The sequence below is a fragment of the Manacus candei genome, unplaced genomic scaffold (genome assembly GCF_025592945.1).
Source record: "Manacus candei isolate 608988 ecotype Guabito, Panama unplaced genomic scaffold, ASM2559294v1 h1tg000076l, whole genome shotgun sequence".
NCBI classification, from domain to species: Eukaryota; Metazoa; Chordata; class Aves; order Passeriformes; family Pipridae; genus Manacus; species Manacus candei.
Genome location: NW_026138124.1, coordinates 8,364,186 through 8,392,118, shown reverse-complemented (window position 1 = coordinate 8,392,118; position 27,933 = coordinate 8,364,186). Strand labels below are relative to the sequence as shown.

Below are 27,933 nucleotides of genomic sequence, written 5' to 3'. Positions count from 1 at the left end.
TTTTTGTATAAAAAGCACAGAATCACCTGCTCCAGTCATCATTCACAGTGTCCTTGGTGAGAGCCTCGAGACAGAAGCCAGTCTGTGTGATCTGCCAGAGCTCTGGGGCCACACAAGGAGGGAATTTCCTCAGTAAGAACTTTTAGAAACAGCCCCTCAGCTCCTTCCTCAGTTTGTCCATTCGGTTTTGTACCTGGACACTGGCACAGCACATCCTCTCAGCCTGTGTTCAGTGACAACCCACAGAAACATGGGTCTCTCTGGCTCCTGAGGATGTGTGAAGAGGTATTTTTTTTTTCCTTTGTACAAGAACTGGCACTGAAAAGGATCCAAACAGAACTGTGGAGTCCTAAGGCAAAATCCTTCGTTGGCAGTTTCGATGCAAAATTAACCAGCAAAGATGAAAGATTCCAAGACCACAGGAATTTTTCTTCTCATACTCCCATTTCCTACTAAGGAAGGCAAACAATGCTCAGGTATTATATGGTCTGGGAAGGTCCTTCCCCTCAAATTCCTCTGCCCTGTACAAACATAACTGAAGGTTTCCACTGGATCCCATCCATCCATGGTAGGAAACACAGGATTCAGCATCTGTAGGAGGCTGGTTGGGCAGCGAGAGCCACGTTCCCAATCCCTGCAAACAGCTCTGTGCTGTCCTTCCCTCACGCTCTCTTCTGGGGTAAGAAAGTCCTTGGGATCATTTTGCCCACAGCAGGCTTGGCTGTAAAATCCAATGCAATTCTTATTATCATCCAAACACAGAACTGAGTTCCCCCGAGCCTTGCCTAAAACAGCACCTTTAAAACAGGCACCACGTGAACAGGTCTGATGAAAAGCCATGACACTGAATACACATCATGTATTAATTGAAATTTAAAAGTACATAGAACAAATATCTTTTTTATGTTTACACATGAAATAGAAAACTAAAAATATAATTCATAGTACTAGGTCATCACAGGTGGTGAAATAAAAAATGTCACAGAAATGCATTACATAGTTCTCTGAATAAAAACAAGTCTGCAATTGCATTGCACTGAACTTATTCTGTTCATTTTGGGAAGAAATACTGACTTATTTTCCTGAAGTGGTTGAATGCAGAAATGAATTCAGAAGAACTTCCAAGGCAATAACTTATTTTATGTAGCAAGATGCAACAGCATGGAAAAGCCAAGGAGGAAAAGTAAAGACATCATGAGTGGGACAAAGTCAGAAACATCCTCCATCATGAGTGATATTTCTGCCCTATTATTTTATGGGGAGGCACAAACACTTAGTAATAAATAAAGAGCAGTAAACAGCACATTATACCCTGGGGACTGCACAGAGGAAAACAGATCAGGCAAAGCTACTGGGACCTGAAGAGGCTTCTCCAGCTTGTGGGACTGAGCCTCCAATAACACTGACAGTCAATGCAAAAGCTGCAAATGCATCCAGAGCTTGGTTATTTCAAAATAACATACTTCATTTAGTCGTCTTCAGAACTGAAATGCTTTTCTTTGCTCCGTGTCAAGAACTTAACTTTGTTCAGAGTACAAAATGAGTTTCTCATGAGTTAGAGATTCCAAAAAACCAGCAGATTGGGATCACGATGACCTTAATTTTCCACAAAAGGAAGAAATATCTCACATTTGACCTTTTTTATCCAGTTAAACATCTAGAGCCAAGTTTGAGTAGCGTCACACAAACTTGGACAGCAATGGTTTGAGAGGCTCAAAGTTGAACCAGTGAATAGTCCATTTTATTTCAGCTCAGCTGCCCTGATTAAATGGGTTCAAGCCATCAGACTGTGTCACTGAAAGTTCGTGTTTCAGCTGGTTACAGCTGTCCAAAACATCCACAAAGCTTTCAGCATCCACTGCTGATGCTTTTTAACCTTCAGAACAGCCACATATCAAATACAGCACAAGCTCTAAACGGAAGTTTCGGGCAAATCATCCATTTCTTCAAACGTATTCAAGGTGTTTTTGCTATTAGTTCTTGAATTATCTTGAATTTTGCTTGGATCTGCAAAAAAATGCATTGTAAACAAAACAGGATATGGTAGAAACTGCGTTTGCAAGATCAAAGTTTTGTACACTTTTTTTTTTGTTAAAAATATGCATTTATTTAAACAGCAAGTTGTCAGTTTACTACCATATCTTACACAAATTGTTCTGGCTGCCCCTTTTCCTTATTACTGAGCTCATTCTTTAAGCAATATAAAAGCTAATTGGCTCAAGAAGAAACTTCAGAACAAGTCTGTCTCCCAGATCCTCACATGCCCCTGTTGTGTCCTGACTCCTGCTGCCAGAGGGACATTGGACACCTCAGGCTGAGCTCATTTCTCCACAGCACTCCAGCACTGGCAGCAGAGGAGTCTCTTGGATTTCCTGGTCAACATTTGTGAGGGGCAATTTGTCATCCAACACCTATCACAAATCATTACATGTTTGTAACCAACCCTCACTCCAAATCTTTTAAAATACTTTCACACCCCTACCCCTACCATCACCCCTACTATCAGGTTTTGCAGCAGTAAAGTGTGGCTGAACATCTAGATTATGTGATTTTATGGTTTTAAAGGTATAAAACTATATCCAAGCATTTATAAGAAAAGCTTTCAAAAATACAGTGTCATAAAACCCCACAGTACCTGTTGGCCCTGGATCTTCATTAATAAATGAAACATGTGTTTTCCACTCTGTCCATTTCACTTCATTAATCCTGTTTATATTGGATATAAGTTGTGTTATTATCATGCATTATCTCCCAGCTACATTGCTGCTCGTTCCTTTTTATTCTTTCTTGGGATTGTCACACTTTACCACCTACACCTGCTTTCCTGGGACTAAAAGGCTGACTGTCCCTTGCAGTGTTAGGTACCACAGGAAGGGGAGAATGATACCAAGACTGCTTTATAATTTAACACATTGTGAGTACAGCTTGAAACACACCTTCAGTGTTTTTGATAAAACAGCACCGTTCTTTAATATGGTAATCACCAAATAGCAATCAATTTAAATATAATTACTTTTAAGCTAACATTCAAAGGAGATTATGACAAAGTAACATTTACTGCAAGCAGACTTGATATTTGCACAGTAAAGACATATATGAAGGTGAAAATCTGTTTTCTTACCAAAAAATTATCTACACCTTCCCTTTTTTCAAAACAATTGGTCACAACTGAAAAAAACCACCCCAAATTATATTTTTGTACACCCAGTATAATTTGTAGAGATGCTAGAAATATTTTAAAGAGGAGAAGTAACCTTGAAGCAGCCTACAAGGCAGAATTGATAGCACAGTAATCTAGCTTTGCTTTACCTTAAACACACCCTGGTGTCGTTTTCAGCCACTTTACATCGCTCCCCCAGCTGGAATTTCTTCCTCAAGCATTTTGGCAAGAATTTTTCAAATTCCAAAATAGTTCTGGCTCTCTATCAACAATAAATGAGTATGATTAACCATGTCCAATATTGTCTGATTCCACAGCATATGCAGTTTGCAGCTTCATTATAACATGTCAAGCCTCCACATCCCACCACCCACAAGCAACACCAAATAACGTGGCACATCACTGATTGTTTGTGTGGGAAAATAGGGATTCACAGATTCCTGGTGATGGTGAAACACCAAATCCAGGAGAGCAAAAGTCATGAAGGTATGTGACAGTGCATGGGTTGGAAATCCAAGCCACAATATTACTTTTAGTCGTTGTTAAATCTGAGGTTATTACAATTCTCTGACACTGAAATTAGTTATTTCCATTATTCACTCACATATACGAATGGGGATTATCATTAGTGCCTAACCTGTTGTGTCAGTATGAGTTACCATAGACACAGCTCAAGAGATTTTAGCCCAAGCAGCTAAACTTGGGCTAAACAAACTTCACAAAGCAAACTCCCAAACAAACCTGGAGTTTCCAGATGTGCTCGCTCTCTTTAGAAATATCCTCCACTGTTTCTCCCATCAACGCAATCAGCATGTTCAAGAGGAGAACAAAAGTCAACACAACAAAAGTTATGAGGAGCAGAAGAAACAGGACAGGATACTTGGAGTTTTGCTGGATCTCCAGATCCCCCAGTCCCAGGGTGAGCTTGAAGAGATCCATCAGCACAGGTCCCAGGCTGCTGTTGGAATGGCATTCGCCGCCCTCGTGGCAGGTCTCAATCAAGGCAGCAAGAGCTGAGGAGAAAGCAGGAGGAAATTTCAATCACAGTCATGCTTCAGGAATACGTGGCATTTTATCCTAAAGAATTCACAGTACACTGGGAAAGAGAGCCAGAGCTGCCCAGCAACACACAGCAGCCAGATGAGGATTTCCAAGAAGCAGAAAGAGCCCACGTCCAAATGGAATTGCAGGCAATTAAGAGCCAGATGACTCATCTGTTCACATCTAAACTTAATATCCAGAAGAAACCCCAACATGAGCTCTCATCATGAAAACAGGGTTCTTATGAATAACAATGCTAAAATTTTTACTCACACAGAGCATCAGTGCTTTTCTCCAGTAATATTTACCTACACCAAATCCCAGCAAAAACACGATATAGACAACTAAGAATTTTATCACATCTTGCAGGATGACCTAGAAATTAAATGAAAGAGTTGTCAGAAATTAAAATTGAGGACTAGTTTTATGTTTATGAATTCTGCAGGGATACAGGTGAGGCACATAGAAAAGTATCAGACTGCTTTCATTGAGTAAACTGGTTTAGTCTCAGCGAGAAGCACAAAGGTTTGATTTGTTATCTCATGCTTGAGAGCCTGATGTGTTGAGTGAGGGTGACTAATTCTGTACAACACAGACATTACAGCATGTGATGCAATTAAATTGCAGAACTACATTAGCTGAAAAAACCCAAAATTATATTCAGTATAATAATTAAACATAATAAAATGTCTATTTGAAGATATAAACTAGATTCTGCCACTGAAGTTATCTAGTGTGCCCTGCTGAAATAATATGCATAAATTGAAAATAAGATATTTCAATATGAACTATAAAATACACCTAAATTGCTGAATGTACTTGATATGGATTGTAGAACAAGTGAGGATTATAAAGGAGGTAAAACAAAAGAAAAACTTGCCTTTTGAATCATCACACTGTAAATGCCCATGGACTGGAAACCTCTGGTGAAATAGAGCATATTGGCCCATCCAAGGGCCATTGCCAAAACAAGACACACGAGGTGTTCTTTGTAGGAAAACAAGTACAAAAAGACAGAGAAGATCACAAGCAAAGCTTGTATAAAACTGTTAAAAAACAAACACATATATGTAAAAGAGAAATTACTAGCACAAAACTAACAACACAGTGGAAAAATATGAAAACAAGACTTCTTCACTCTTTATGCTTAGTTTGTAATTGCATTCTGTTTTGTATTCTCCCCATGAATACTGCCACTATTTTTTAACAATAAAATAGATCAGTATAGGTGGTGTAAGTATATCAATATATAAGGATTATATTTATTAAAGCTGACTTTCAGTGAACTATTCTCCCCCAAACAGTTGTTACAGAAAAGCTGCAGGTAAGATTACATCCATCCCTCTAAATCTGATAATCTAGAGAAAAAGATGAGCATTTGCTACAGCAGCACATTCCCTGTGACCATGAGATACAGAAGCATTTTATACAGAGTATAAAATATATATGTGCACATCAGACTTACAATGCAAAGTGGAACCAGGCATCAGAGAGAATTGACTGCAGGTCTGAGGGCCTGAGCAGAAAGATGGCTACACTCTATGTAGATAGATATAGAAAATATAGATGTGGTAGTAAGGGAAAACAGGTCTCAAAATCTAGTTTTCAAAATAATTCCATTGGTGTTCTAAAATAATGCATCTACTAATAAGACATGATAACTTCCAGAAATAGAGTTGTTTTTTTTTATACAGCTGTAACTTCTAAGTTTAAAATCCTGTCATGTCTGGCATAATTTAAAAGTTACTGGATTTAATGACTTCCAGTATTTGGCAAAATTATACCACGTTTTTTCCAGTAGAAGTTCTAATTCAGAAGTGTCCTTAAAGCCAGTAATTTGACAATGTTGATGTTATAAAAATATCAAATCTCTGCCTTGAAAATTTGAAGGGAAAACACCTTCATAGCTGTTTCACAGAGCAATACAGGTGCATTCAAATATACAACCAGGGTCATTCTGGTAAGCAATGTAGTGTGCCAAAGACTTAAAAAGTTACACACATCAAAGACACTCCACATGTATTGTGGATATCAATAAAAGCAGCAGCAGCATGTTCATAAATCTAGAGAAGTTCTTCATGTAGTTATTTATATATTTGTTAATAAAAAGTCTTACCTCTTTAATGGTTAAAAATATTGCTCCTAACATAACCATCACCTGTCCTGACAACTGCAGCCATCCCACTCCACGTGTCAGAGCAAGTGGATAAGGTGGAGCCTGCAAGACAGGTCCAAAAATAAAGACTCAGTTTTACCTGAAGGGTAAAAGGCAAAGCAACAAGAAACCTCCCCACATGGGTACACAATTTATTTCCCTTTCTGTAAGGATTTTTTTCATGGTGGATTTAAAGAATTACCCCCTTAACAGATATATATTTGAAAAAACAGAAGTTTCTCTATTAACAGAAAAATACCTTTTCCACACTTTTAGAAATTTAACAACCTGTCTTTGTGTCATGTATTTGTATTTTGGGTCATTTTCACAAAATGCAAATGTAGTTATATCCTCTTACTGCTCTGCTTCCTTCCAGGTACCTGATGTGGGAGAGCCTGGTCTCCCTACAGCCAGAATTCCAACAACTGCTTCTGGTTTAGCATTTTCAATACAATTCAGGAAACCCTACTGCATTTTAAGTCAGTGAAATTTGGTGAGATTCAGTCACTGTACTCACTTTATTTTCATTAGGCCTGTGGTAGGAAACTAATGTTAAAGTTACATTGTACAGGAAATAAAAACAGCACGACATAAAAAACATGTGCCGTGCAAACTTCTTCCACTTCATTCGCAGGAGGGAATTCAGAGGCTCCAAAGTCAGCATTTCATGACGATTCTGTAGGGGAAAAAAACCAAAATAAACCAATTAAAACTTGAATTTCAGTCATGTACTTTGTGCATTTCATTCAGTTCCCACCCTTTCTGATCCAGAAACACATCTGTGCTCAGAGATGGGTCAGACCCTGACGTGACAAGATGCAATGGGACAGCTCCCACTCGTGCTGGGGTAACCTGCCATTCTCTGTCTGGTAAGTTATGATGGAGCTAAAACTGTCATGTGAACTTCTGGTATTATGGTTTTATGGCAGTATTAGAATTGAGCAAATGTAAAATTCTAGCTTTGAAAAGCAAACACTCCTAAACATGTAAAATACATACCTATTAAGTGAAGTTTATTTGGCCTGACCAGCTTGGCCATACTTAAACACAAGGTAAATTAATGCTTCTAATGTAGGAAAAGACATTCCCAAAATGCCTAGCCCATGTTTCAGAAGGTGAATGCATGTTCTCTTACAGGTGACCATCTACAGAGGTATAAAATTTATCTTGCTCCCAATACAAAAACCGAGAACAAAAATTACAGTTTACTCTTACAAGTAATTCATTGGAATACATAGACTAACACATCTGAAATGAGTGTACTGTTAGGAAAAAATTAATCTGTACTTTAAAAATAGGTAACTTACACCAATATTTGTGTTATAGACAATGATTTCCAGCACTGAGTTGTCTGCAGTGGTGTCCAGTTCTGTCAGGTCGTACAGAGAAGACTGAACAGGACCATAAGCCCAGTCTGTGAATTTTCTTGACAGGCTCCTGTTTGGCTTCTCTCTGATCTCTCTGCTCAGGATGTATTTCAGAATCTGAAACATTAACAGGATCATTTGTGAGCAGCTGTGTTGGTCATGGGAAAGGGGAAAGTACATGAACATAACAGGCTCAAACCCCAACCTTTTCCCTGTCACATTTTGTACAGTTGTGCAAAGTCAGTGTATTTGTAATTGTGTGTTGGAGATGAAAGACCACCAAGAATTAAATACAGAGTTTCTAATGCCTCCATATTTTCTGTCAAAGTCATTTTTCTAGAGGATAAAAGCAAAATTTTCCATGTGTTCATTTATGTCTTCCTTCAACTTAAACAATTCTTTTCTAAATTATCCCATTGCCAATTTTTTACAATTCAGTAGATTTCTGAAAACCAAATTCTACAGCAGAGTAACAGAGCAGTTCCAGTGACTTTCCTGAAACTGTTCAAAGACTGCATAAGTGCAATATGGTAATAAATGCAGAATTTCTGAGTTTCTGTGCAACAGAAGGGTTTGCCAAGCTGTTTTTAAACAATGTGTATTTTATACAGAGAGGGGGAGTTACAGGGAAACCTTGAAAGGTAGAAGCAACGTGGCAATGAAAATGTTTGCTTGTGTTTTAAACAAAATAGCTCACTAAATACTACTGATATATAACAGCATAACCGGGTTGAAAAAGGATGTGTCAGAGCACTGGTTTCTCTTAGATGCTACTGAAATAATACCCACCTCTAATTTCCCAGTTTTTGCAGCCAACTGTAGTGGTGTCAAACCCTCCTTATTCTTTGTTGTTTCCAAATTTTTGTCTTTACTTTTCAACAATATCATATCATACATTCTGATTACAAAATCATTCTGAGTTTTTGAGTCCTCTGCCACAGTAACTAATGCATGGAGGATATTGTTTCCTCTGGAATCCTGAGAAGAAATATTAGTCCTGGCATTGTCCATTAACAGTTGAATTATGTCTGGTTGGTTGGTACAGGCAGCTAATGCCAGTGCAGTTTCACCTATAAAAATCATAAAATGCAACATGTGTTCATGTTTTATTACAAATCAGATTATAAAAGAGTGACTGTGTTAAGAATCTTAACATATGAAAGTACATTTACTATTGATTGTATTGAGTTAAGCTCTTGTTTTATAAAAGCTTTGGGTATTCCTTCTTAACTTTTCCAGAAAGATCACATTTCCACTTACCAAAATAAAAGCCTTCATGCTTATGTTTGGGATTAAAGAAAATACCCTGGGCATGAGCATTGACATCAGCTCCTTTTTCTATGAGGCTCTGGGTTATTTCGTACTGTCTCCTCTCAATGGCAATATTTAGAGCTGTCTGGCCTGGAAAAACAGACACAGGAATCTCTCAAGTACATTCTGAAATACCAATGATATTTCACAGTGAATAGCACCAGTGAATAAATGAATTAAAGTTGGTTTAGGAATTTAAACCATCATTAGAGTGTTTGAGGAGAATGGTATTTTATGGATGGTATGTTTAACCATATACCTGAAACTGGTATCAGATGGCAGTACCTTTATATGCCTCCTCTGTGTAAGCTGCATTGATAAATCTCTCCAGAATACCATTTTCTTCTGCAAAGGACAGGAGCATATTCACTATCTCATTCGTGTTCTCGTTGATGTTCAGCAGAGCTTTCATCAGACAAGTTTTGCCAGTATCTGAAGCTGTGAATTTTTTCATCAGATAATCTACAAGAGTGAATTTTTAGGATTAGATCATCATGATTTACTAAACTTTTGTTAATTAAGGGTTAAACCTGAAAGATATATATGAACATAAACTATTTGCCACTGGTTTTCCTGTTGGACATTCCACCGCCATAACTCCAGACAGATCCAAATTCACAGGAAAGTAGCTGCTCCACAGAGATAATTCCCAGTTTTAGGCTACAAATGTGCTGCCAGAAGAGCCAACAGTCTCCCCCTGGGTATCTGCACCCCTCACCTGGCACAGTCATGTTTGTGCAGGCCCTGGATCGCTCCTTCAGCTCCCCGAGCAGACACTGCAGCTCCTCCACGTTCCCCTCCGACACTGCCCGGAATAGGAATCGCTTCAGCTTCTTCCTGGCACTGGTCTGCTCAGGTCCTTGGGATATGTTAGCACTGGATTGCAAGAAATAACGAAATTCCTGATTCCATTTACTATATTTTTATATTATTTTCTACAGAAGAGGGAATAAAAATACAATTACTTGCCTCAGACAACACATACCTGCCCTGCTTCCACATATATCTCGACATGGATCTCACAGAACATTTCCCAGTTTGCTTATTTGCAGGTAAGTGGTTATTGAGGTGTTTTATAATAAACCAGCACATTTTTCAAGTGTTTTGTTTTGTGTTCTCACCAGTTCACCCATTCTTTTAGAACAAAGGCTGAGAAATACTTCTTTGATCTGCCCACAACTCACTGACTTCAGTGCTGAGGTTCCTGATGCTGCACTCCAGCAGAAGATAAGTTTTTAACCTCATATCTGACAACTCTTTCCTGATCATCCATTATTCTGGAATGATTTAACAATTCCCCCAGTCAGAAACACCCCCAGCTCATGCCTAGCTGTGCATGCTGTGTAGGTCCTGTGTTGTCATCTAGAAAACAGACTTTAGGTATGAAGAATCCTCACACTAAGCATGAAATCTGAGAAAAGCAGAGATTAGAGTTGTTTATTTCAACATTTAATTATAGAGGAATTAGAAATGTGTGCACACACATGACCTTTTTCCTTAAACATGGCAGGCAAAATAAGGAATATCTTCCCTGTCATAAACTTAATCTGTTGAAAATGTACTGAGAAATATTCCTGTCTCCACTCACCAGCAACTGTCTACATTAGGACTATACTCAGTGGCATCATCCTGAAGAGACTGTGGGGAATCCATGTCTTCCCCATTTCCAGAAGCACTAAAGAAAACAAAAAAGCACATGTGCAAAGATATTAAAAGATATTTTAGCAAACTGCATGAAGAATCAGTCAGTGGTAGGAGGCAGTATCTACAGCAGAGCTAAAATTAGTCTAATTTGAAATTGTGCATTTTAACTCTGGAATTTTATCTCCCACATGAATTTTAAAATAAGTGGTAAAAATTGAGAGACTCTCAGGATTTTATTATATTTAAAAAAAAAACACATTAGGAAAGCAATCTGCTTTGTGTTATATTATTTCACTACAGATCCTGAAAATGTGAGAAGTTTTTTCTTCCTTTTTTTTTAAATGATCACTGCATTTTATGCATCATCCTGAATGCTACAATCTTCATTTTCACATGCTTAATTTGTCATTTGCCACAAAACAAGTGCTAAATCAGTAGCAGCACGTGGGTTGCAAACCCAGAATGGAAGTGATTTACCCAAAGTTTTACTACACAGAACACTCTTGGCAAGTCAGGAGCATTTTGTGGCTGACTTGAATGGAAGCTCCAGCTAAAAGAAGTTGAGGACTGGGCCTTAAATACGTATTTAGGTAATATATTTAGAGGATTTCAATGGAACTGGTATTTTGTAATTGCTGTACATAATTTCCAGACAGCCCTACAAGCAGATCTGACTTTAAAACTCATTATAATTTTTCTTACTTTTATTTTTGTTTTCTGCAAGGTTCAGATTTGATGAACTACCTCAGGTTAATAATTTGAGGAATCTGAACTATAAGTTATTGACAAAACAGATGCATGGACAGCAATGCAAGTGTCCAGCACTGCTCTGAAGGTATTCCCTTCCCTTTGAACTAAAGCTGGGAGCTCAGAGTCTATTTTTATTCCATCTGTCATTCCTGCAGAAAATTGAGGAATGTCTGGCAAACACTGTGTGTGTGTCTTGTGCAGGTCAGTCCCTGAATGAAAGGAAGAAATTTGGATACCTCTCCTCTGAAACCAAAATCAGACTGTCAGCTAATTCCAAAAAGCTGAACAGACACCCATCAGAAACACAAACCTTTGGCCATTCTGGGCTTTTGGCAGATTTGTTACATATTTCCCTTATTCATCGTTATTGGCTGTTGGCACCTCACACACTTTTAAAAATGACATGCATTCTTCCCAGTCATAATTTTTCTCCATTCATTCAGCATAAATGGCTGCTTTAAACATTTCAGACTCAGCATTTTCACGTTGTTTGATTGCTAATGAGCAATAGAGGGAGGACGTCAGCACCCAGCTGGGAACAGGGTTTGCTAAATTAAGCTGTGGAGTTTGTTCTAATGTACCATTAATGAGAGGCTAAGAATAAAAAAAGTACTGATTTTAAAATTACTTAAAACTGAGGCCTGATTTATTCCATGCAAGTGTCAGCAGTAGATAAAGATAAGTCATCTACTGATCAACAATGGACTCCAGTGAAGTTCTGTCTTTGAAGTGACCAAAAGTTATGAAATCTCATGTGAAATTCTAGCACTGGAGTCTAAGGAGGAATAAGGAGTAGCTGCTGGAAAGAAAATAGATATATTTGCAGTATGACTATTGCAGATGAATCTATAACTTACCAGGGACGAATATTTGAATCCATTGGTTTTGAAAACACAGGGGGAGATGTGTTATTTGGAGTGGCATTGCTTTCAAAACCATCAATCTCCAGGAAAAAGTGGGAACTGTTGAAGACAGTGCATTTAAAAAATATTAGCAACCACAGACCAAGCAGAGCTCTACAAGTACATACCTAGGGTAGGCTTGACAATTAATCTTTTCTGGCATTACCTAATGAGATGTTGGAACAGAGGCTTATCTGCTTTCCCCTGGGGAGATCCCAACCTCCAGCACTGTGCCCAGCTCTTTCATGCTGGCAGATGGGCAAAATTCCTAAGGTATTTTTAGAACACATGGCATCAGATCCTGACATGTCTAAGAGCAACCCCAGCAGCCCTAAACCAGCCTTGCATTCAGCTCCAGTGCAAAGAGCCAAATGCAACCCCAGTCACTGCTCAGCTACACACACACAACTGCTTTTTAATCTACTGCATCCTACCCCCTGTTTCTCCAGCCAGGAGCCATCAGATGGATCATTTCAAACCCATCAGCAGTGATAATGATTAAATCAGAATGTTTGAAAGGTCACATGTTAAAAGACATCAGGCATTTCCACCAGCCAGGACTGACTGTGTCCTCTTGCCAGTCATGCATGACATTTAACTATTTTTTTCCTGATAAATAATTATATAAATATATATGTAATTATTTATAGTGAAAAATATAATTTGAAGCAACACAAAAAAGGCAAATGAAAAGAATAGGAAGATATCATCCTTTAAAAGCCTGCGGAGTTGAGAGGCAAAAATCAATGGCTTGGTATTACTGGATCTCACTAAAACATTGCTACAGTTAACCACAGAGAGAGAAGTTCCAGTGGTGGGTGTAGCAACTCCCACATGGGCTGTTGTTCAGAAACTGTGTTACATTTCTAAAAATGTTCCAGTAGTCACCTGGAAAATGCTTCCAATTCATTTAATATTTATGGTTTAGTCCATAGGGTATTTCTTTCTCTTTTTTAACTGCATTTTCCCCAAAGAATCCTGTTGAAGTCAAGTACATGTAGTGATGCTAAAATGCAGTATGTTATTAGAACCCTATTGAACAACCTGCTTAGAACATGTAAAATGTCACTTCTGGTTAACAGGACTGGGTCCCTGAAATTACCTGGGCAGGGGGTAGGAAAAACCCAGACAGAACCAGGACCATCACTTGTGCCAGTCACTGCTGTTTCACTGAGGTCTGGACTTGGCAGAGGGACTGTGGAGGAGTGGAAAAAACAGGGATTCATCCTGTTTTTTTGCATTCCCTGACCATGAAGTGCAGGAGCTGTCCCAACAGGCAAACACCTGTTGGAGGTTGCAGTGAGGCTCCCTAAAGCCAGAAGTGCCAAGGTCTGGGCTCTGCTGGACCTTCTCACCTGAGGGGACAGTGCATCACAGGCTGATGTCTTGGAGCAGCTCCTGCTCTCCCAGCAGTGTGTTCCTGCTGAAGGTTTTGGCAGGTACAGCAGCTATGGAGTGAACCCTGGTTTGGAGGCTGCCAGACCTCACCTACCCTGGCATGTGGGTTACCTGGGGATATCATGGGGGAAAAAAAAACCCCAAAGCCACCGTGCAAAGCAGTTGGAGAGCTGCCAGCAAATACCCAAGTGCTTCCGTGGCCCTGGTGCACTGCCCACAAACATCAGCAGGCTCTGACAACGTTTGCAGCCTCCTCCCAGTTTTCCTGTACTTAATTATATACTGTTAGTCCAAATTCCAGGGCCTTCAAGAAGAGAATGTCATTGTCTTTCAAGAAAATGCATATTGCCAGTATGTTTTGTTGAGTGAGAGATGCCACCCTGGAAGTGCAGCAGCTGCTGGTGGCACAATTGGAGGAAGTGTCTTGCAGCAACAGGATAAAGCAGCACAGGAACATATAATTAAAAGAACATGTTAAACCCCTGCATTAAAATTCACGGGACCTCGGTGCTGTGTATCACAGGAATGTTGTGGGCCACACCTCTCTTGGTGTGAGAGGTGGGAAAAACCCCACAGTTACTGTTCTGGAGGCCACAAAATTGAATGTGAGATATGAGGTAAGTAATTGAGGGCTTGGGTTTGGCAGTGTTCTTACAACCACACAGTCTCCCATGGAATTGCCCCTTTTTGAAGTACTGGGTGTATCACGAGCTGTTCAGACACCTTGTCTCCCCCATATGCCACCAAAGAGCTGCTCTTTTGGAATTTAGTGACAGAAAGACAAATTGGACCACCCAGGCAGTGGGTCTCAAATAACTAATGGTACCATTTCTGTGAAAAGTGATTCCTCTGATTATTGAGAATTATAAATGTCAGAACAGCCACAATTGCCTAGGCCTTCAGAGTTTCAGAAATTGCCATAATAACTAGTAATTATCATCCAGAGTGAAAAGTTTATGAATGAAAATTCATCCTTGCTCTACAGCAACTTAGTTCACTTCAATAGCATGGTACCAGGCAGGAATTACAGCTTATATTTCCCCACTCATATTAAATACAAACCCTTAGTCCCTTTATTAATTCTCTAATATAAATTATAAATGAAAGTGAATATTTTATAAAACAATGAAGTATTGTTAATCAAAGTAGATCAGAAACAGACTTTAAAGACTGGTATATGATCCTGATGGTTCTGGGACAAGGGTTAAATATTTGTCCCATTAGAGTAAACACATCATATGTGTTCCTAACTCTTCCACTCACAAACACCATAAGCATGGTCATGTGAAGGCATCTTGTGTTACCAGGTCTCTCTCATTCATATTTGCAGTGTAAATACAGGTGTTAGTGGTATTTCAGTGCCAACATCAACTAAAGGAGATAAACCAGGGAGTTTTAGTGGTTTAGGCTGAGCTGGAGTCCTACCTTTTCTTCGTGGGAGTGCTTTCAGTCACCTTTTTCTCTTGCTGGTTTGAAGGGGGAATTCCTGACGGATTTGTTTTCTTGCCCATTAGTGGAACAACTTCGTTGTTATCTTTAATCATGTTCCTGCAGTAGAGAGATTCATGGTTACTCCTGTTCATTTGAAGGAAGTATAGTGACCAAATTGCCTGTTTATACACAAACACACAAATATTGATTGGGCTTTAAGTTTTTCATTTTTCAGTTGCTAAGCACATGCCGTTTCATGTATCAAGGCAGGAGGGTTTTATACTTGACTCATTAAATTTAATTCTAGAAGAAGTACCATTAAAAGTGGCACCAGTAGAACTATAAATTCAAGCCTGTGCCTAAATTAAACTGAAGGGGATCTGTCAATCACGACAGTGGATGTTATTCAGAGAAGACTTTTAGAAGTACCTCTAAAGTTTATGAATATTTACAGTTAATCTGAGTAGTCTGCTTTGTCCAAGACAATTTCAGAAAACTGGTAAATTCCAGAAAAAATTCAGGAAGGTCTGTGCAACTGATACAATATTTGAAGGAAGGTTCCAGACATGAAGGGTAATGAACAAAAAATCCCTGAAACTTTTCACTGCCTTAGAACAGCTGAAGTAAGAGACTGAATCTAATGCCCAGGCTGAGCTCAGCTAAACCATCACATGCATAATATTCAGAATTTTTGTGTTCTGGTGACATTTCTCAACATTTCTTCAGGAAAAAGAAAAAAAAAATCATGATTCTACTGGATGGAAATTGTCACCACCACATGACACAAAAGGATCTTAATGCATGTTACCTGCTTCTGAACACCCACAGCATGAATTCTGTAAGTAATAATGAATAACTATCTCCCTGTTTCTCAATCTAACACTCAAGGGCATCATTTTAAATCACCCAGGATAATTTGAAAGCGAGAAGGTGAGTTCAGGATACATTAAAATTCACTGAATGTAAAACCATTACAAGGTCAGGGATGCATTTCCCAGGAAATGAGGGGAGTGCCCTCCATACCCAAGGACAAATGGCAAAAATAATTTGCCTGCAAGTTTGCACAAAATGAACTACACATTTTTTCCCCTCCTACTCCACTTTCCTTAATGTGACAAATGTACACACAAAACTTTCTGCTCCTGTCACAGTGCTGCCAATGATTCCTTCCAGGATTCCTTCATTATGGGAATATCGAGATACAAAAAGCAGATTGAGGAGTGTGTTTGAAAAGACATGACACCTGGTGTGAGAGAGGAGCCAGGAATATCAAATACATTGATATTTGAATAGAGTCTATTAGTGCATAAACAACAAATGTTTAATTATGGGAATTTTCAACCCCACATACAGAGAACTGAGAACTTACAGGGCCCAAACACATGTAAGTGCAGCTGTCATTTCTTGGCACTAAATGGAATAGGAATTTCAAATATTGGAAAGGACTCCTTACCTTGCAAAGGTTGGCTTAAGAAACAGGCATGGAAATAAATTTTTATTGTGTTTTCTACCATTGATAGATGTGTTCACACTAGAGCAACTTGGAAACACGCCTAGTTTGGATGCATTTCCTAAGAATGCATATCACAACTTCCATAGAAATAATTCACAAAGAGAAAATATTTTTACTTAGTACACTTGCATACAAAGCACGTTGTAGCTTTCACTGCAGTAAATGCACAAAAGAACTGAACTTGGATATTCCACAGTCGAGGCAGGAGAAAGGTTTTTGTCCATGCCATTGGAAATGCAATTCACGTAGTCTCTAGACACATGTTGTGTCAGTGAATACACTGATAAACATTTAGTCTTAACACAGCTAAAACAAATGACTGTTGTCTTACTCAGTTCATAAATAATTCTGCTATTTACTTCTTACTAAGTACTTTAAGAATACAAAGCAGTGTATGGGCAAAGACATTTCCCATCTCAAGGAAGAGGCAAACGTGGCACTGGACATAAATCACATATGAGGGGACCAGAATATGATGGAGATGGGCATTAAATAGCTGCACTAAATGAGTGACTTTAAAGCAAGAGAATAACTGGAAACAGACTAAAAATTCCAAAAGTGTGTCAGCAAAAGGCGTTGCCAAATTGAGAGGGGCACAGCTGGGAGGTGAGCAAAGTCAGAGGGGTCAGAGAGAGGGGCAGGAAGAGCTGGAGAAATAAAGACCAAGGTTAAATCTCTAAAGGACAGAGTGGCCACGAGGAAGAGCCTCTCCTTTGTGAGCGACACTGGAGCTGCTCAGACACGGCAACACGTTTCTGCAAGGGCAGCAGCTCAAAGCCTCATCTCTGCAGCCAGTTTTCACCACAGAGATTTTAGCAGTGGCTCAAGCACAGGCTGCATCATTTAGGAGAGGTGAAAATAGTCAAAGATAGCACTGGAGTTGTACTGAATGATGAAGGGCTGCTGAACCATCAGCGATACAAGAAAACACTCTGGGAAGGAAAAAGATTTTCACTTTTGTATACAGGGACTAAGCTTTCAAAAGCACACAGGACATTTGACTGTAGTCTCAGCCAAAAAGCTTGTTTTAAATGAGATCTCAGCCTGCACAAGTAAATAACTGCAGGCACAACAGCAGAGGTACCTCGTTACAGTGCTGAGGTAGCATCTGCTTCATTTTTAATCACAATTAATTGTATGCTTACAGGAAAACTAAGCCAGGGCTTTCATCAACAGCTTCCAGGGCACTATCATTTTCTCTAATCTATGACATGTAGAGAAAAATAGTGCAACAGGCTGAAAAGTGTCACATCATGTCGCTTATGTAACCCGATATGGAGCATTGTCTTTTATTGTAACTATTTTCTACTCCCATTATCAAGTTAATTGTTACTTACAGGCCACCAGGGAAGTGGCTTATTTGAAGTCGGCAGCAAGACAAAACCACTGCATTGATTTATAGTATTGAGAATTACTTTGAAGGGGATCTGAGGACATGGAGGACTTGGTATCTGACCCCCAGCAGAGTATTTATCTGTAATGGTGAATGGGATTCTGCCATTCCTACAGTAAGCAGGCACTTTACACACTATCACAGACTCACCTTGTGCTTGCCTGAGAACAAGAAAAATCATACATACCTATAACTTCACAGCTCAATAACTATAAATGAAGTGGCTAAACAGAGAATCCTACAAATCAAAAGAAACCCTCAGCTGTGATATTGTGGCACAAAGGTCTCTTCTTCCCTGGGGGCAGAGGAGTGGAAGTGACTGTCAATAACTGTTCCATTCACAGGATCCTTCCAACAGCCCATGACACTTGCCAGCACCTGCGACCTAATTTCTTACTGGCTCATAAAAAAGAAATTCCCCTCCCCGAGGGGAAAGCTGATAAAACTTCATTTTGACTTTTGTGCATTACTTAAAGCATTATGAGTCCTATCAGCAGAAAGTTTCACTTGATAGAAAAGAGTTTCATATTTTTGTAAGATTTTTAAACTTTTGAGGGGCATTAGTATGCACTATCAAAAATTCATTTGCTTCTCGGGGAGAAATTTGTTCTTTCCTATGAAGGTTTTTCCTAACAGAAGTTTAAAAAGACTCTGAAAAGCAATGTTTTTCCCTGAGGAAAAGTGCTTTAAGCTTATTTCTGAATTAAATAAAAAGAAGAAATTTTACTGAGTTGAAATAAAAACTATTCTACCAAGCCTGGGGATTTTACTTTCAACGGTCTCCACGGTAACTGAAACTTTCAGTGGAAGATGAATGTAATAAAGTTTGGTCCGTATGATATTATATTTTGGATCCCCTTGGCACAGGAATTAGGAAGTGCAACAGTGATTTGGGGCTGGCAAATACAAATGAAATCAGGTCCATCTTTCTTCACTCCTGAATGCCCAAGGAGTCGACGTGGCACAGCTCAGGGTTTATAAACTAGAAAAACAGAAACAAGCACGACAGAAAAGCCTTCTCCAGTGGAACAGCTGGTTTTGTGTTTGTCTCTTGAAGATTTCACTCTCTCCAGAAACATCACCTGCCCCAAACACCCACAGAGCTCCCGGAGAACTTACCCTGCTTACGACACCTCCATTCCGGCGGGGACGAGGAGCCTCGGAACGGCCCAAGGATCAAAGCAGGGCCCTGCTGGTGCTGCAACAACATCCAGAGCTCACCTGCCAAAGGAGCAAAACCACAATCGAGCTCAAAACTATCCTAAAAACGCCAAACCACCCTTCTCCAGTCATCCAGGGTGCTCAGCTGGGGAGCTCAGCCAGGGCCAGCGCCGGAGCACCGCGGCCGTACGGGGTTTGCTACGTCTGAAATTAGGGAGCAGAGAGGAACTCGCTAGACAACAAAGCCTTTACCTCACAGCTGCCAAAGCGGGATGACACACACACACACACGCAATAATTATACACTGAGATGTTACTAAAGCTGAGTTGCTCAGGGATGACTTAATGGCAGCAGTAGAATATCTCAAACCATCGCTGCTCTGCAGTTTACATACTGTTTTCAAAGGAAAATGGTTATGCACATGCATTTGGGTTGTAAATGACCCCTTTTATGTCATGCTCAGTTTATTATATAGCATGGAACTACTCCAAAGCAGAAATGAGGAAAGGATCCTGCTAAGTGCTCCAGCAAGCAAAAAGATTTTGCTATGACTTTGAAAAATTAGAAAAGGTCTTAGAAAAATCTTATTTCACAGCGATAATGTCAGTGAAAACACAGTGGGTGTGTTTAGATCTTTCCCCACCTATAATAGTTTCTGATGAATGTGTACCCAGAGGGGCTGTGGGAACACAGACAGTTGGGTTTCACATAAACAGTCCTGGTGTTGCTTTGTCCTGCATGTCTCAGCTTTGCTAATTCTGAGCTGTTGAGCAATGGCTGATGCAGAATTCTGTTCTGGGACATGCCAGAAGAGTGACCATAAGTTCTTCTGCTCTTTTTATAGAGTTCCTCCTTTATCACCAGAAATAGTACGTTAAAAACTCGTGTGTCTTTGCCTGTGAGACCTGCAAGGTGCAATTACAGCTGCTGGTCTTTACTTGATTATTAGATGGGAGTTTAAGGTGAACCATGCAGGCAGCAGAACAGGAATCTTTGCCCAGCTGTAGCCAAGGGAAGAAAGAGCCAAGTTTTTGTGGGGTTTTGGTGGCCTTTTTTTTTTTTTGGTAGGGGGTAGATAAAAAATTTGGAAGTAAAACCAAAATATCTTAGGATACTATGACCTAGATCCAGAGATTTTAATGCAAAGAATATGGCTTTAAAATATACTTACAAACTGCAGCTAAACTCTTCCTGTGAAGTAGATATCTTTAAAAACAGGACTGCTGGGTATTCCATTTGCCTCAGATCTCACTGTGTGAAATGCCAGGAGCACTGCACTGTTCCCTGTAATGAACCAGCTTCCCAGGAGCTGTGTGGGGAAACAGGCCCAGGCCGGTTGGATTTGGCATCAGGTGGAAGTGCTGAGCACACATCCACCTTTGCCCAACACAAATTTGTGGTGATATATTCCAAACCCTGTACCAGGAGATATTGTTCACATCTTGTTAAATTACTGTGCCCGAGTTAATACATGACAACCCAGAGTCAGCTGCTTTGATGGTCTCTTACCTGCTGGTGTAATGACCTGGAAAAGGGACTGAATCCTGCCACTTCATCCTGCCTGGGAGAGCAGCAGCTCAGATCTCAACACAAAATGCGAGAAACTGTTTAATTGAAGTCGCTCTGAGGATAGAAATGTGAAAAGAGGCAAAGCTACATTAAATCTGGGTGAAGGTGCATTTGAGGACTGTTGCTTTACCTCTGGCATCAACCACAGCGACAGAAATTCTTCTGCTAAGGAGAGAAAATGGGTTTGGCAGCAAGCAGGACTTTGAACTCAGAAAGCAGCTATATCTGAAAGCATCCAGATCTGTGTGGTTTAGCAGAATATAGGCCCTAGCAGTGTGGTCTATTTATAATGTAGTGGCAGTTATCCAAAGAGAAAAACTGGGACAAGCTACAGCAAGAAAGGCAGAGCCCTGCTCCAAACCTGCCTGTGGAGAGGTGTAGAAAATTGTGTGAGCTGTTGACAGTTCACACACACAGGTTACACTCCATCCTGCCTGCTCTGTGTTAACAGCTTCTTGTTGCATTACAAGGACAGCCTTGACTCACTGAACCTGAGCGTGGCCTTCCCTGTGCAACTGTGAGATTTAGGGAACTGCAGCCCAGACTGCTTGGAGCTGATCTGCCTGAAAACACACAAGGACATCCCATGCCACCCATAGGATGGCCTGAACTGAGGCTCAGGCTGAACTGAGCTATTTTTAAGGACAGGCTTAAGAGCCAGGAAATGAGAGGCAGAAGTACAGTAAGTCACACTCGTGCAAACATTTTCTTACAGTTTTAATCATTAACCTGCTCAACCTTTATGTTCCCAGACCTGCTCCACCCTGAGGTTTCTGACAAGGCCAGCATTTTTCAGAAGCCATGGAGGGTTTTGCAATAGGCTCTATCATGACTATGTAGACCATTTTATAGAGCTTTACAGCACCTGCCAGCTGCTCCAGCTACCAAAAAGATGCCATAAGGGTCGGGAATGTTAATAACATGCATCCCTTATTAAAAATTACTTGAAAAACATTAGCATTGGATAGCCTGTGCAGCACAAATAAGCAGCAGAAGTCCTATCTGGCATTATTTTGTTTTCCTAGCAAGTGCTAGACTCACTAGAAACTAAAATGAACAAGATGAAGGAAACCCCAGATGGGAGGGATTGAGCATTTGGAGTTCTGCCATCTGACATCAGCAAGTCAGAGCTGCATTTGTTCCTCTGCTGATACATGACATGATCCCAGTCAAACCCACATTAAAAGTTATTCAGATTTTGTATTTAATTCTGTCATTTTCAGTAGTCACTAAGGGGAAGAGCCATTATCTGAAAGCATTTTTAACATTAGGTAACAGCAAGAATAATTGTAAATTACTTACTGTCATCATTCCATTCCCCACTCCTTAAAAATAATCCACAATTTAAGTATTAAAACACTGAGCACTCCAAATAGTAGTAGCAGCCCAATTCCACCAAGCATAGTATTTAATTGATTTATAGGAATATTTCATGATTTTTCACCGTGGAAAAAGGGCATTTAAATTGTCTGAAAAGGACTCAGAGTTGTTGATCTGTTGTGGGAAGAATCCACAAGACATCCCACAGAGACTATGGTTTTAAAAGAAGGTGTATGTCTTCAATGCTAGCAGTATAGTTTATGTTGAAAAGCCACATGAAGATTTACCTGTGAAGTTAAACTTGTTCTGGGATCATATCTGTGCTGCTACACACATGTACAAAGAGCTTTCACACCACTCCGGGCAACTGAGTAGCACTTGCAATTATTTAAATAATATGCTCATAAACTGTGAGATAAGAGGCTGTTTTATGCAGCTGAGCAACACAGAGAAATGAATTAACCTGTAAGTGTGTGTGACTATCACCTAACAGCCTTGTGGAAAATCATTCCAGGAAAATACTGGTGCATCACTTACCAGTTGGTGCAGTCTGGACTGCAGGGACAAGTCAGCCTCTTCAGCAATGTTGTTATGCATATTTGCATGATATACATGCCTGGAGATTTTATCCCCCAGGATTCTTGCCATAAAAGAACAGTCCCATTCACAGAAAGACAGAGAAGAGTTACTGAAGCCTCCAGTACAACTATGTCACTATGCAGCTTCTTCTTTTGCTTGGGCAAAAAAGCAAAGGTGGAGGAGTCCAAAGAAACAGCATTATTATTGGGACTGCCATAATTATCCAATAGTTAGACATCCTAATTAATTCCTATTCCTCTAAACTCTGCTTCCTGGGCCCAATTCAAGCAGCTCTCCAGCTGCAGTGCTGCTGCTGCCCTGAGACTCCTTCCTGCTCATCACAATGAGTAGCCCATGACACTCCTCAGTCTGTCTCTGCTCTTTTCTTCCTTCTTAATAGCTGAGCTTGGGAACATGAACATTTATATTCTGCATTTGAGTAGTGCCCTGCTGAACCATGGCTAGGGCTCCCAGAGACTATGCTAATGTAAGCACTAAGAATAACAGAGCAGAGATGAACCCAGTCCTGTATCTCAGCTTCCACCCACCCCACCCTTCCCAAAGAAAAAAAGCTGCCTCCCTCCCTCCCTTATTATACCCTCTCTCCACCTGGTAGTGTGATCACTTCCACCTGAGTCTCTCTAATTCCCACACCTCTGGCCAATTCCCTATGCAGGGACAGATTCAGTATTGAGTGAGTTGAAATAAGTACAGTAAAAATCCGCTTTTTGCAAGTGGCATCAGTATTTGACTTCAGGTCATAGTTATCCCTTGTCTTGGTTAAGTTACATGAGATAAGCACGAGATAATAACAAGCAATGGGGAGAATGGATCTGTAACTCTTTTCCTGTGTCTTTTCCTGCATTTGTGCTTTTGTTAATTGTCCCCTGCCACTCCTAAGGCAAAAAGTAACAGAACAAAGCTACAAAGCCCTTTGCCAGTCCTCACTGTACACACCACACAGGTGTGTGAGGTGGTGGGTGCTTCTTGTCCCTGTCCTGTGAGCGTGTCCTTGCTGCTGGTGCTGTGGGCCACAGGCTGTGCACAGTCACTGGGAGAGGCTCAGACAAGCATGGAACCTTTGGAGGAAAAAATAAAACCAGCCTTAAGACCATGAGATGGCACTTTTTACTTCCATTGGCTCTCAGTTCACAGTCACCCAGGAGGGAGCCAAGCCTCCCGTGCGACACATCACATTTCAGTGAGGTCTCCCAGAGCACAACCTTCTCTTGGCTGCTGAGCCTCACATTCCCAGCTAGGTCATGGTCATTCTCCAACTATTTCAGCTGAGCTTGTACCCTCAGTAAATCTTCAGTTGTGGTGCAGAGTTTCTGGTAAGGCTGAGCAGTGCAGGGGAATTAAGCAACACGAAAATCCCTGAGGGAACACACCGTGAAGAAAGCGTTGGCCCCACCTATACACTACATTTTTCTGCTCAAGTTTGTACTGCCACTGTTTGACTCAAGCAGTTTTTGGAGGGTGATCACCACAGCTGGGGAGGAACTTGCATGTCATAATAATTTTGGGTTGAACTAATAGTTTAGTCATTTGATTAGGAACATTCAATCTCCTCTTTTAGAAGGAAAATATCTTTATCTGTCTCATCCATCTAAATCTGGGGAATAGTTTGCTCCCCTTCCCCCTCCAAAGATCTGTTTAGACCCATAAAAAATGTGAGTGGAACAAAAATTCACCCACTCTCACGTCTTAAACTGAAACCCAAACTTTGCATCCACTGTAGCAGCATATGAGGTGCTCACTAACTATAACAAAATTAAGTCCCTGCAGGCCCCTTCCACTTTTTGTCAAGTTATTTCTGGAAATTAAGGGAAGCAGAACTGAAGGTGAACATCTACCAATTGAGATAAACCCTCAGTTACTTTGGTTCCCCAAAACAAGATCTAAAACCTGCAGGTCCCCCATTCCTGCAATCAGGATGGCACTGGATTACCTGCTTATGTGGGCTGATATTTGAAACTTCCCACGATTCCAAAGGGAGTTCTTTGGGCAGACACACATTGTATGTGCCCCACAGGAAGATCATCTTTTCAGGATACATTTTCCCTGTCTCAGTTTCAACCCATTATTCTAATTAAAACCTCTTTTATTATGTAAATCATCTTCTCTCTTTGTCAGTGCTTCAACTTTCAGTTATTCAGGGCTTATTTCAGAAATAGCTGTTTCCATGTGCCCTTGCAAATCTTCCTCTTGAGAAACCTTTACCTGTTTCCAGCCCTAAACTCAGCTCTCCTGTATCTTTCTGATAATGAGGGACATTTTCTTCCTTGTGTCTTCCTCTTTGCCAATTAAACACTCCTGGCTTTCCCCCTCTGACTCACAGGAACTGGGGACAGGATCCCTCTTCTCTATGTGGTTCATTATCCGCATTCTCCTCTGGAATAAGAGGAATGTCTGGGATAAACCTACTATGTCAGCTTTGAAAGAAATTACTTGGACTTAGTGACATGCTCTTACAGGCCAAGTGAGTAGGACACTTCCTTTAGTTCCTGTAACTGGGAGTTGCTCTCGCCGGCTGACACGGCAATTCCAGGGGACACGAGTTTTCAAACCAACATTCAGGTGACTAAAATGTTGATTTTAGAGGCTGATTAGAGCCAGGACTGAGAAATCCTGCTCTGGATGATGATGAAGTCTGAAAACCTCTGTGATTCTGGAAACGTTGGCGTCTCCTGGAGCCCACTCATTCCCTGCACACTGAAACGGGAAGTGTTACTAATGGTGATGTAGCTCAGCCACAGCATCACCAACACACCAGGAAGAGAGAAATCCAGTGACATCAGTTGGTTGATTTCTCCTCCTTCCCAGAGAAATAGGTGCCCTCCACCACGTATTTTGAAGATTAGCATCAGATGTAGGAGGAATCGGGTCCATATTTTCTCTGTGGAAACTATTCCAGAGTCAGAAGTCCTCCCAGTGTGCATGGTGTGGGTCATGGAAAGCACTTCAGAGCCCTATAACCACATCAAGAAGACCCAGGATGTCTATGCTGCATCTGGCAGCATCAATTAAAACCCCTTCCTCCCAAGCCCTACTAAATCCATGCCTGTGCCTAATGGAGCAGACATGTAAGGAGCACCTTTCACTGCAGGAGGATTCTCTCTAGTGTGTGCAAGCTGGTGTTAAACATCCAGGACACTGCCTGATCATCAGCATATCGGGCATTTTTAATGTACCTGGAATTTTTTTGAATTTGGAAAATCTACCACAACAGCTTGTTGAAAAACACTGTATAAAAATCCTATTTATGGGATTCTGAAAACTTGAAGCATCAGAACCTGAGTCTGCTGGCTCTATCCCTTAAAGCCATGGGGTTGGCAGGATCCCTTGTGGATTCCTGAGTACTGGGGGCTCCAGCAAAGATGCAGGACTGAGGAATGTGCCAGTGTCATACAGATGCCTCAGAAGAGTGGCAGAATTAGCTGGCATTTAGCAAAAATAAATATAATTCTGCATAATTAATATGGCATCAGAGGGAGAGGGGCTGTCCTGGGGCCAGTCAGTTCTGGGGTGCCCCAGGGGGACCAGCAGCAGCCCTAAACATGGCTTGGGGGCCCTCTTGTGGGCCCTGCTCTGTCGTGGACCCCACTAAAAGCAGCTTTGAGAAGTGATTAATGTGAATGCTTAATTAGCACAAGGGCTATTCACACTCCAGCTGCCACTGCAGCTGTGGCAGAGGACACAACAAGTGCACATGAACAGGCCGTGTGGCTCCAAGTTCTTCAGTCAGAATGTGCATTTTTCTTAACTAATTCAGAAATGACTGGAGTTTGAAAGGCACAACCGTTCAGTTTTCATGGCTGACAAGAGCAGTTGCCTCTCAGGTATGGCAATGCTGTAAATACTGAGATCATGTCTTTGGTTTCCCACAGGTTCATCAGTCCATTCTCACCTCCCAGTGCAGGGCAGCCCAGCTCAGCTCTCTTGCTGTCTCCATCCCACACACATTTGCAGTCACTGCTAATTACAGCTGTCACCCACAGACAGGAGGTGAGCACATCAACACCCTCCATTTCTTTGGCTTTTGTGCCCATGTGGTTATTGGGAACTGGTGGTTATAGACAGTTGTTCAACCTGATCATCTCATATTAAGCACTTAGTGTGGACATAAATTAATGTGACTAATAACTGTGAGAGGACAGATTTTTACCACCTGCAAGCCCCAAAGAACAGCATGGGAACCATGTGCTGTTTCTAAACATGCTCAGTGGGAAATAACTATGCAAACTACAAACTAAAAAACTCCCCAAGGGCTCAAGATTCTGCAAGATCCTGCAAAATATGTCTGCCAAGGTGAGCAGAACCTCCATAAAAGAACCCAAGTAAAGATAATTTGTTACAAGGCCATTCTCCTCCTCAGTGCAGGTGTTTACAAGCAGGAACAGAAAGGTGCTAGTCCTGGCAAAGGTATTTTTAAAGGACAAACACTTCCTGACAAGCCACCTCTCTTCCCTTGGGGTTAGTTGGAGCCCTCCAGCACGAGAGTCTGTCCCTTCAGAGCAAGTGTGTCCCCTCCAGGCATCCCACCCTGTCTGCCTGAACAGACCCACCTTCATCTCCAAAGGTAATTCCCTGTGCTGAGGTGGAATGAAAATGAAGGAAGTAAAACTGGCAAACAGAGCCCTGGCTGAGTCTGAATAAATGTGTGCAACAATGGGTTGGTATCACTGCCAAGCTCTACTTCCCCATCTGTGGGAAACAAATTTCTGCCCACTGCAGGAACTGAGGGATGGTATAGCTGGAAATTCTGAGAGGTTGGTAATAACTCCCTCTGGAGAAGTGGGATAATTTTGTTTGCTTCCCAGACAAGACTAAGGGATTTTAAAAATGTAACCAAAAACCCCACCAGCACCACCCTATCCCACAAGTATAGGGCATTTACATTCTTAACCACAGCACTATACTGATGCATGTTTTCAGTCTGAATTCTGGCATTTCTGGTTTTTATTAAGAAGTCTCCTGTAATTTGTAATCTTCTTGGAGCAGGAAGGGGCAGGAAGGCAGAGGTGTATAATATGTTCAGGTTACTCAGGGCAGCTGATCAATCCTCCTGGATAGGCACTTGATGTAAATCAAGGTGGAATTTAAGCAATGGATTAGGCCTCTACTCAGGCTGATAATTATGAGAAATGGATCCCTCCCAGGGAAAACAGAAATTTCATGAATGCTTTCCAGCTATATCATGATCCTGGTGTCCCTCCAAGCATAAATTTGGCCTGG

General features: G+C 40.8%; 1 protein-coding gene across 1 annotated transcript; it reads right to left on the bottom strand.

Annotated features, from left to right (window-relative positions):
• Positions 1-30: 30 nt before the first annotated feature.
• Positions 31-23,220, bottom strand: TRPV3 (transient receptor potential cation channel subfamily V member 3). Its single transcript, XM_051809659.1, has 20 exons — positions 22,654-23,220; positions 20,399-20,850; positions 19,185-19,286; positions 15,154-15,276; positions 12,286-12,390; positions 10,623-10,709; positions 9,753-9,910; positions 9,320-9,496; positions 8,984-9,124; positions 8,513-8,793; positions 7,664-7,840; positions 6,874-7,032; positions 6,318-6,419; positions 5,667-5,740; positions 5,082-5,247; positions 4,510-4,576; positions 3,902-4,173; positions 3,310-3,422; positions 2,636-2,706; positions 31-2,007 (listed from the first exon to the last, which is right to left on the bottom strand). The coding sequence occupies exons 4-20, from the start codon at positions 15,270-15,272 to the stop codon at positions 1,913-1,915; spliced, it is 2,364 nt and encodes a 787-aa protein (XP_051665619.1). The 5' UTR covers positions 15,273-15,276; positions 19,185-19,286; positions 20,399-20,850; positions 22,654-23,220; the 3' UTR covers positions 31-1,912.
• Between the last annotated feature and the right edge of the window lie 4,713 nt (positions 23,221-27,933).